At 58.8% G+C, this 9,533-nt stretch overlaps 1 protein-coding gene across 1 annotated transcript; it reads left to right on the top strand.

Moving 5' to 3' along the window:
• The first annotated feature begins 322 nt into the window (after window positions 1-322).
• On the top strand, window positions 323-6,313 carry LOC136107880 (START domain-containing protein 10-like). Its single transcript, XM_065849260.2, has 6 exons — window positions 323-729; window positions 4,053-4,200; window positions 4,320-4,423; window positions 4,541-4,658; window positions 4,943-4,995; window positions 5,343-6,313. Exons 1-6 carry the CDS (start codon window positions 565-567, stop codon window positions 5,553-5,555), a joined length of 801 nt encoding a protein of 266 aa, XP_065705332.1. The 5' UTR covers window positions 323-564; the 3' UTR covers window positions 5,556-6,313.
• Window positions 6,314-9,533: the final 3,220 nt, after the last annotated feature.

Raw genomic sequence — 9,533 nt, 5'->3', positions numbered from 1 at the left:
CATCACTTCCGCCACGCTGCTGGGAGTCCTGGCTGCTGCTCCCAGCAGGTGATCAGCTGATCCCGTCAGCGACTGGTGCTGCAAAGTCAGGCACAGAGATTGCCAGTGTGCCGGTGAGGGGACAGCGGGCTGAGAGGGACAGAGGGCTCGAGGAGCCAGGGGCATCTCTGCCCTGAAAGCCGAGCCACCTGCATACTGCTACCTGCTGAATAATAGAGGAGCTGACAGCCAGCTGGAGAGAAATGTGATCCTGGTTAGCCAGCCGGGGAAGACATCTGAGCTCCCAGCAGCTGCGATAGTGTCTGCAAGGAACAAGCCCTCCTCCCCGCTGCTCCGTGCAGCACAGCCTGGTCGGGGTGGCTGGAGGTCTTTGCCCATCCTGGTGCACCTGGGTGGCCGGTGCCCACTCTGGGGGCACGGGCTTGGGGCTCCGAGGATGATGTGAGCTGCAGCAGGAGTCTAGCAAGGCACAGCTCAAGGGCAGAGCCGGGTTTCCCGTGAGGTGAGGCAGAAGGAGCCTTCCTGCAGCCGGTGCCTGCGCCCTGGGTCCAGCAGCTCAACCCCATGTCCAGAGGAGGGGAGATGGTTTATATCCCGGATGACTCCGACTTCAGCTCCTTCAGAGATCAGTGCGAGAGCCTGGAGGGCTGGCACTGTCGGTATAACAAGGCTGGCGTGACCGTGTGGAGTCAGGGCCAGGAGGAAAGCTGCACGGTGCAGAAAATCAAGGTAAGCAGATGCCGGCAGCTGCGGGACTACCAGCCCTCCCCTGCCCCAGCTGCCTGCCCAGCTGCCTCTGTGTGTCCCCAAGGTGCTGGTCTGTCCTGGGGGTGACCCTGGTCCAGCCTGCCTGTGGGTGTTTCTGCCCCAAATGCAGGGGCTGGTAGGGTTCATCCCCCAGAGGTGCCTGGTCTGCAGGTTCTCCCTGCCTGCCACAGGCTTTAGCCTCTCGACCTGCTGGGTTGCCTGCTGCAGCCTCCTGCCATGCACGCACGCGTGTGTGCTCATGTTGCAGCTGCCCTTGATCCGGACACAAGCGGGAAGGCCCTGGGATCGATTACATTATGGAGATGGCTTTCTTGGGAGCCCCCGGGCATGAGGCAGGCTGGAGGGATGGCTCCCTGGTGCCTGTCCCATGACCATGCCATCCTGGGGCACATCATCTCTCATCCTGCACTGTACAAGCATCCCAGAGAATTTAAGAGCCTCAATGTGCTGTCTCAGGACGTTTGTTGCTTGCAAGGGCCAGATCTGGGATGCTGCAGAGGGATTAGCAGGGCTCAAGCATCCCCCAGGCTGTTACACGTTGTTGCTCATCCACATGGCACTGCCAGGTGACCCTGAGTACATCCAGAATGGTTATGGGGTGCTGAGAGTGAGAGACATTGGAGCCCTATCACAGGGTAAGCCCCGCATGGGAGTCTCTTGTGGGACAGCACTTGGCTTCATGGCTGGTGTCACAGGCAGGGCTTTGGCTTCTCTGGCCTTCAAGGACCAGGATGCAATGTTGGGATCCACTTGAGCAAGCTGAGCCAGAGTATCTTACCAACAGACTGGCCAGGCTGGTAAGGAGAGCTTTCGACTAGGAGTATCAGGGAAGGGTTACTATGACCTAAAGAGCAGGAGAGGTGTGGGGAGGTGGTGAGGAGGCACCCGGGTGCAGTACGCTGGAGAAGGCTCTTGCACAGCTCTGCCAAACACAGTAACCGGCAGCCCATCTTGAGTGTCTACACACCAGTGCATTCAGCTGGGAAGACAGCAGGAGGAGCTGGGCACACAATGATTGCTGTACTGCCATGGATGGAGGCCCAGCAGGGCCAAGGTGAGGAGGTGAAGGAGGAGGAGCAGCACTCTCTGCAGAGGTGTAGCTGCAATACACACCACCTTGCCGCAGTGAGCTGGGGAAGGACTTCTGGGCTAGGATCAGGCAGCATTTAAGCCAGTTGGGCACGCACAAGTCCACAGCACCAAGCAGGACACACCAAGAAGTGCTTGAGGGGGTTTGCCAACATCTCTTTGAAAAGTCCTAGTGACAGCAGGAGAAGAGGCAAATGTCACATCCATCTTCCAGAAGGGTAAGAAGGATGCTCCTTGGCAGTATGGGCTACTGTGTCACCTCCATCCCTGGAAAGGTAATGGAAAGCATCCTCCTGGAAGCTATGTCCTGAAGGACAAGGGCAGTAAGAACAGCAGCAGGGACCTACCAAGAAATCATGCTTGACCAACCTGGTTGCTTCCTGCAATGAGAGGACTGTGTGGGGATGGAAAGAACAGTGAAAGCCACATACCTTGACTTCAGTAAAGCCTTTGACAGGGTTTTCCACAGTCTCCTTGTCACCACATTGGTGAGGTATGGACTGGAGAAGATGAGGTGGGTGAAAAACCAGCTCACCACCAGGCTGATGGCATGGTGATCAGCAGTGCAGGGTCCAGGTGGTGGCCAGTTGCTGGATCATATCCTGCTACTGCAATGGTGGGACTGGGTGCTCTCCCAGTGTGTCTGCAGGCAGCACTGAAGTGAGGAGAGCATTTGAAGCACTGGAAACAAGGCTGCTGCTCGGTGTGACCTGCACAGGGTGGAGAGATGGGCTGCAAGGAACCTCATGAAATCCAGCCAAGTCCCAACAACCACAGCCCAGCAGAGGGGATGCAATTATATCCCCTTTGGCCACCACCGAGCCCTATAGAAAGGGGAACGCAGGCAGGTTCAGGGGAGTCTGAGCACCATTGCCCAGCCTGGATCATGGCAAGTAACACCTCCTTGATGTGCCTTTTCTGCTCTGGACAGGCCCTGGGCATGGTGCAGGTGTCAGCACTCCCCAGGGACACTTCCCAAAATGCGGGTTGGAGGATGTCACTCAGTCTGGGCAGGAGACCTGAGCTGCACAGGCTGCGCTTTGGGGGTCAGAAGAGCCCTAGTCTTCCCATTAATGCAGGCATAACCTGGAGAGTTGCTAAGCAGTTGGAGCTTTGGGTTTTTTACACCTGAATTCACTGTGGATGGCCTGATTTGCAGCTCTGTGCTTTCCCCACCCCAGCTGACTGCCTGCTGCTTATGGTGTGGCTCTTGCACAGCTTCTGTTCATCTGTGGCTGGAGATGAGTGGAGGACAGGCCTTAGTGGGGGATTTTAGGGGTGCAAGGCTTTGATAGCCCGCCTGTGATAACTGGAGCTTCCAGGAGCCCAGAAGGACCATGAGCTCTACCTCCAGCTTGAGGCACCCTCCACCGCGCAGCAGCTGGGAGGAGGTGCCTGGGGAGGGGGAGCAGGAGGAAGGGGCTGGGCACTCCCACACTCTCCTCCATGGTGCCTCAGGGGGCGCACCACATCTCCCAGCCTGTCCTGGGCACAAGTCCAGCATGTCGGGCAGCAACCATCACCCAGGCCATCAGGGAAAGCTTGCCTGAGATTGATGGGACCTGCCACGTTCAGAGGGCCATCTCCAATTACACAGCGCTGCTGAACACCTCATCAAAGATGCAAGGTCTCTAACGAGGAACAGATGACATCTCCTTCCTCCGGGCATTGAGAGGAGTGGGCCAGCCAGCTTCATCAATAATGCACTCGCCTGCGTGGTCAGGCAGCTCCACGGCTCAGGTTACAGCCAGGGCCCCACCAACCTCCCTGGACCAGACCCCACAACTGAGAGCATCGTGCCAGAGCAGGACCATCCCTTTTCTTGCTCTGCAGGAACACGGGGTGAGGGGACAGGGCCTGGACCACCAGGCAGCCCCATTTGAGGGCAGAGGGTCCTTCTACCCTCACCACCCTCCTGCCTTTTCTGGAGGGATGCATGCGCTGCATGCCAGCAGTGGGGCTGGTGGCTTTGCCTGGACCATCGTGAAACAGACCACAGGGATATACCCTGCATGGCATGTGCAGAGAATCCTTCATGGCACATGTGTGTGACCCTATAGCAACACAGAGACACACCACTGTACACAGGAACAACCCAAAGTCCTGGTCCCCAGAGGGGCACAGCTCCATGCCCTGGGGGTGGGTGTTGCCCCCCGATGATGTCCCAGCGGCCTGACTGCCCTGTCTCTCTGCAGACTCGCATCTCCTGCAAGGACGTCCCTGCTGAGACTCTCTACGACGTGCTGCATGACACCCACTACCGCAAGAAATGGGACTCGAACATGATCGAGACCTACGACATCGGGCGTCTGACCGTAAATGCTGATGTGGGATACTATTCCTGTGAGCATCCCCCAGCCCTTCGGGACCCCCAGTGCCCCTCCTTCCCAACCCTCCAGGCCTGTGTGTGAGAGTGGGGCCATGGGGGCAAGAGGTTGGGATGTAACAGGGTCTGTCTGCAGGGAAGTGCCCAAGCCCCCTGAAGAACCGGGATTTTGTCACCCTGCGCTCCTGGCTGCCTCTGGGCAATGACTACATGATCATCAACTACAGCGTGAAGCATCCGGTGAGCCCCCGAGCAGCCCCAGCCATGGCAGGGGTGCTGGCCCCATAGGCTGGCGTGCCCAGGCAGGGGGGGGTGGCAGCTCAGGCAGGCTCTGAGTAGAACGACCTCTCTCTGCAGAAATACCCACCCAGGAAGGATTTTGTGAGGGCCGTGTCCCTGCAGACAGGTTACCTGATCAAGGCGAATGGTGCCGGCGCCTGCGTCCTCTATTATCTCACCCAGGTGGACCCTCGCGGTGAGTGCCAACGGGAGGGGAGGGTGCAGCATGCTTCCTTGGAGATAGGTCTCATTTTATCCCCAAAGCTCACACACCATGGCTCTCCACCACCCAGAGGTCCAAAGGGCACTGGGAAGTGGGGACAACCCTGGGAAAAAGGGGGTCCCCTCCCAGGGCACTGCGTGGGACAGGTGCCATCAGCCCTGGGGGTGCCCGGCCTGGCACAGGACACTGCAGGCTGATGGTGCCTCCTCTGGGGCTGTCCCGGGCTGGCTAAGTGATGGGGCTTTGGGCTCTTGCAGGGTCACTGCCAAAGTGGGTCGTGAACCGCGTCTCCCAGTTTGTGGCACCGAAGGTAAGCAGGGTGCATGGCCAGTGGTGGGATGCACAGGCATCAGGGATGAGCTGCCCTGAAGTTACCCCATAGGTAGGGGCAGGATGGGTGCTGGGTGACCCAGAGCTTACAGGATGGGTACTGAGTGACCAAAGACTCACAAGATGGGTGCTGGGTGACCCAGGGCTCACAGGATATGCACTGGCCGTGCTGCTGGGGCTGTGTGGTCCAAGCCAGGTCTCCATCCCCTCCCAGCACCCCAAAAAGCAAGCAATGGGGGAGCTGGGAGCTGTGCCCACAGACTAGGGTGGCTCCATCCCCACTGGGGACTTGAGCTTTGTGATGGGCTGGACCCACTCTGCCCACAGGCGATGAAGAAGATCTACAAGGCTGGGCTGAAGTACCCGGAGTGGAAACGCAAGCATGACCCTGGATACAAACCCTGGGTGTACCCAGAGCAGAACACGCTGCCCAGTGTCAGCCTGACAGAGCTCTCGGTGCAGCACGCCGACTCACTAGAGAACATCGATGAGACAGGACTGCCCGAGGACCACCTGAGTACCAGTGACCATGAGGCCTGAGCCCCTGCCACAGCCCTCTCATGTGGGACCCCCTTGTGACCGAAGCTTGGAAGCCAGGGGATATGGATGGGAATTTGTCCCCCTGCACCCCAATAGTCATGTCTGCTCTCCAACTCCTTCATCATATACCCCCCTACCTGGGCAGCAGGGGACTGTTCCATGGGAACCTGCAGCATGGGGGCTAGAAAGAAAGAGGATGAGCAACCTGGTTCCCCCTGCACCCATGGTGGCCCATGGAGATGTCCCCAGGCAGGAGGCAGAACTGTCAGGGGAGTGGGTGCCCCAAGGAGAGACTGGGCAGGGCAAGAGAGAGGGAACCCTTAATGGGGTGAGTAGGAGCTTTCTTGGCACCAGGATATCCCTTTGCCACTGCAAGACCTTCTCAAAAGTCCAGAAAGGGGGGTCTACGGGGGTCCTGCCCAGGCTTTGCAGCAGCACAGGGCTTTGACCGACCCTCTCTGGCCCAAGGTCCTGCTCTGCCAGCCTCATGATCAGGCTGGACCCACTCCAGCCCACCAAGACCTCCCGGGCTTTGTGTGACCCCCTCCTGCCATCTCAGGAAGCCCCGTTCCAAGTCCTCTTCTGGGCACCAGACTCACCTCTGCAGGCTGGCCCTAGCCCAGCTAGTTCTGGGGACCCCTTCCCCATGTGGTGTTTGGGGGATCTTGTCCTGGCAGTGGGGTCTTGGGCAGCCTCTGTTCCCACTCTCAGTGTTTCCCACTGCTGTAGTTTCTGACACAACAATAAAGGGGTTGGTGTGTGTGCGAGAGAGCTTCAGGTTGGCAGGGGACAATGAGGACACTACCATCGATCCCACGCTAAGGCTGTCCACACACCAGGTCCTGGGTCAGAGCGGGGTGCCAGTCCAGCTGTGCAGTCCCAGCACCCCGGGGTGCTCCTCAGCAGGGAGTGAGGTGGCCAGTGGTGGGGCAGGAGGGGCAGATCCTGAGCTCCACACACCCACACGCATGTGGGTGAGTGTGCGTGGGCGTGAGACAGCTTCCGCCAGACAACGGGAAGTCAGCCTGGACAGACACCGCTGGGGGAATATGCTGACAAATGCTGGATTTTCCATCCACCCGTTCATACCCATGTTCCGAGGCTGCCTGGGGCTGCTGGGCTCCTGCCCCAGGTGGCGTTAAACCTGATCTGTGCAAGGCCAATGTGAACGGGCCCATTGCTGCTGATGGTGCTGGGATGCTCAGCTCCAGACCTGTCCCGTTAAGGTAAAGATTGGAGGACATGGCCAGGATGTGGTGCCCCCCCCCCAGCCAGAGCTCTGCCCAGGCAGTGGTGGGACAAGCCCCTGGAAGTATGTAGGACTTTCAGCCTGCCCAGAGCCACTTGCCACTGCAGATTTTAGGGCCTCTCTGACCCCTTCAGCCTCACACTCCCTGGTCACCCCGAGCCCGCTGTATCCTTGCCCCAGGCTGTGGGTGCTGCTACCCTGTGTTTGCTTTCCCTACACCTTGAGCTTCTCCTCACCAGTTCATCCAGACACCCACCCCAGCATTCCAGGCACAGATGCTCACATCCCCCTTTAGCTGGCCCGTTAGGTCACATATGTCCCCCACGCTGCTCCAGAGGGACATCACACGCACATGTCTCGCTGCAGAGAGTGCTGGGGAGGGGAGAGGAGGTCCTGGCCGTTGGGGCAGCCAACTCCCACGATTTGCAGCTGGGCTGGAGGCTCAAACAGAGCAGGGGCAAGAAGCCAGCTCTGCAAATAAAATGTGGAAAACCCAAAGACAGGAGATGTGCAGGTTCCCATACAGGGCTCACAGCGAGGTGACCAGTCCCATCCTGTCCTGTGCTACTCCCACCATGCCAGCAGACAGAGGGCACCTGCAGCACAGAAGATTTTAGCCACATCCCAGCCCCAAATTGCCCACAAAACACTTTGCAATAATCGTGACAGACCTGGGCAGGGAACTGTGGTCAGAGCAAGGTGGACAAACACTCCTGGGTGCTGCCCTGATGGGGCAGAGCCCACTGGCACTCCGAGACTGCAGGGTGCTGGGGTGAAGACCACCTGGATGAGTTTCATGCTGCGGGAAGCAGTTTCATCGCTTCCCATTCCCTGTCTGTTTCTCTGTAGCAGCCAGGCTGCAAGTCTGCTGCAGGGAGTGAGGAGCTGCTGCCTGAGCACTGAGGGGCTGGAGAGGAGTTCCCATGCCCCAGCCAGCCCCAGGGAAGGCTGTGCTAGGGTGGGTGCCCAGGATGCTGCCCAAAATGACCTGATGGCAGTGGTGTCGAGCGCGCGGGGAGAACAAGAGCAGCTGGCATCACCTTGGCCAGAGAGCAGGGTGAAACCTGTGAGTTTGGGGAGGGGGCTGGCCCAGACCCCATGGGGTGCTGGGACCCCCAACCTGGTGATTTGTTATTGACCTATGTGCCACTGTGGGGTTTCACAGGAAGGGGGATATGCGCCAGCGTCCCCCAAGCACCTGAGGGAGGGAGGGGACAGACAGGGTGCCAGGGGACCAGAGCCCCACTGGATGCCCTCTCCAGGATGCTGAGGGAGTGGGTGGCCCGCAGTCCTGCAGGGTGAGAGTCAGACACGCAGGGGCTGCAGCCCCACACGAGAGCCCAGCTGGATGGATTTTCCTGCCTGTCCCCTAACAGAGAGGAGCCGCCCCTCAGTGCAGAGATTGGAAAGGAAACGGGAAGCTGCTGCTGGACAAGAGATTAGCCCAGAGTCAGTGATGTCAGCCGGCAGCCTGATGGATGGGGGACAGGGGGAGTGTGGCATGGGCCCCCTGTTCCTCCCGCACACAGCTCCACAGCCCACTCCAGTGCTGCCAGTTTCAAACATGCCCCAGCTGGAGGAGGATGTAGCCCCATCCCTGGGATCTCATGCTTTGCATCTACTGAGCTCATGGAGAGGTCTTGGGCAACTCTCACTCACCCCCACCACCCACACTGGGACCCTGACCCCAGTAGGAACCCCTCCAGCAGCCCATCTTATCTCATGAACTGGCCTTCAGCAAGGATTTTGCCTGGAGAGGTCCAGTAGATTTCCAAGCCCAAGAGCCTCCCCCTTCCCCCTCCCCACTCCTCCACCAAGCCCTTCCAGGGACTCAGATCTCTACCATGCCCCAGCAAATGCTCTGGGCTCAGTTCCAACCCCACAATTCCAGCTATCCTACATAGTATTTTCCCTCTACATAAGAGCCCTGAGTGTCCCTCACCCTGTTCTGCTCCCAAGAGATGCTCCTGCATCATCATACATATCCTCCAGCATGATCCAGCATGGGTAGAGCTGAAGGTTAAAACAAAGGCTGCCCCAGAGTGCAGCAAAGGTTGATGGATAGGGATGGGTGGATAGAGGGAAGGAGGGAGGGAAGGAAGGAAAAGTGGATGGATGGATGGATGGATGGATGGATGGATGGATGGGCAGGCATCTGGACATGTCGACCTTGAGGGCCAATGTCATCATGGCCAATGTGCTGGAAGGATCCAGCCTTCACTTTGATCTTTTCTTCCTCCAGCCCTTGCCAGCATCTTCACAAAGCCAAATCCCCCAGATCAAGAGGTCCTTTCTGATCCTCCTCCAGGGAGGAGGCAAACCCCTCCTGCTCTGTGAACCGCTAGTCACAGCAGGGCTCTCTGCCTCAGCCCGAGGAGGCAAATGTCTAAATATAGATTGCATCAGCAGGTTGGCAGACACCAAAGAGATCAAACAGAGCCTTTGAAACCTGCACTGCAGAAAGTGGGCCGACAGGAAGTCCTCAGGAAACAACCCAAGCTGCAGCACACACGTCATGGATGCTGGTGCCACACCGTGCCCTGTCACTCTGCAGTGCTCTGGTCCCCTCCAGCATGGCCCCATGCCAGCTGTCTCACCCCTCGGTGCTCCCATGGCTGGGGTGTCCCAGATTGGGGTGTCCTCCCGGCTGGGTTCTGGGAAGGGGCAGTCACCGTTGGGAACTGGGTGCCGGTGCTCAGCAGAGGTGCCTGAACAGGGGTTTCCCCCCC

The sequence above is a fragment of the Patagioenas fasciata genome, chromosome 14, assembly GCF_037038585.1.
Source record: "Patagioenas fasciata isolate bPatFas1 chromosome 14, bPatFas1.hap1, whole genome shotgun sequence".
Taxonomy (NCBI): Eukaryota; Metazoa; Chordata; class Aves; order Columbiformes; family Columbidae; genus Patagioenas; species Patagioenas fasciata.
This window is presented reverse-complemented; position numbering and strand designations above follow the sequence as displayed.

Excerpts from the sequence above, each read along its gene's own strand:
- LOC136107880 (XM_065849260.2), top strand. The coding sequence starts at position 565 with ATGTCCAGAGGAGGGGAGATGGTTTATATCCCGGATGACTCCGACTTC. Across the intron at positions 730-4,052 it reads GCACGGTGCAGAAAATCAAG|ACTCGCATCTCCTGCAAGGA; the intron begins GTAAGCAGATGC and ends GTCTCTCTGCAG. Across the intron at positions 4,201-4,319 it reads TGATGTGGGATACTATTCCT|GGAAGTGCCCAAGCCCCCTG; the intron begins GTGAGCATCCCC and ends GTCTGTCTGCAG.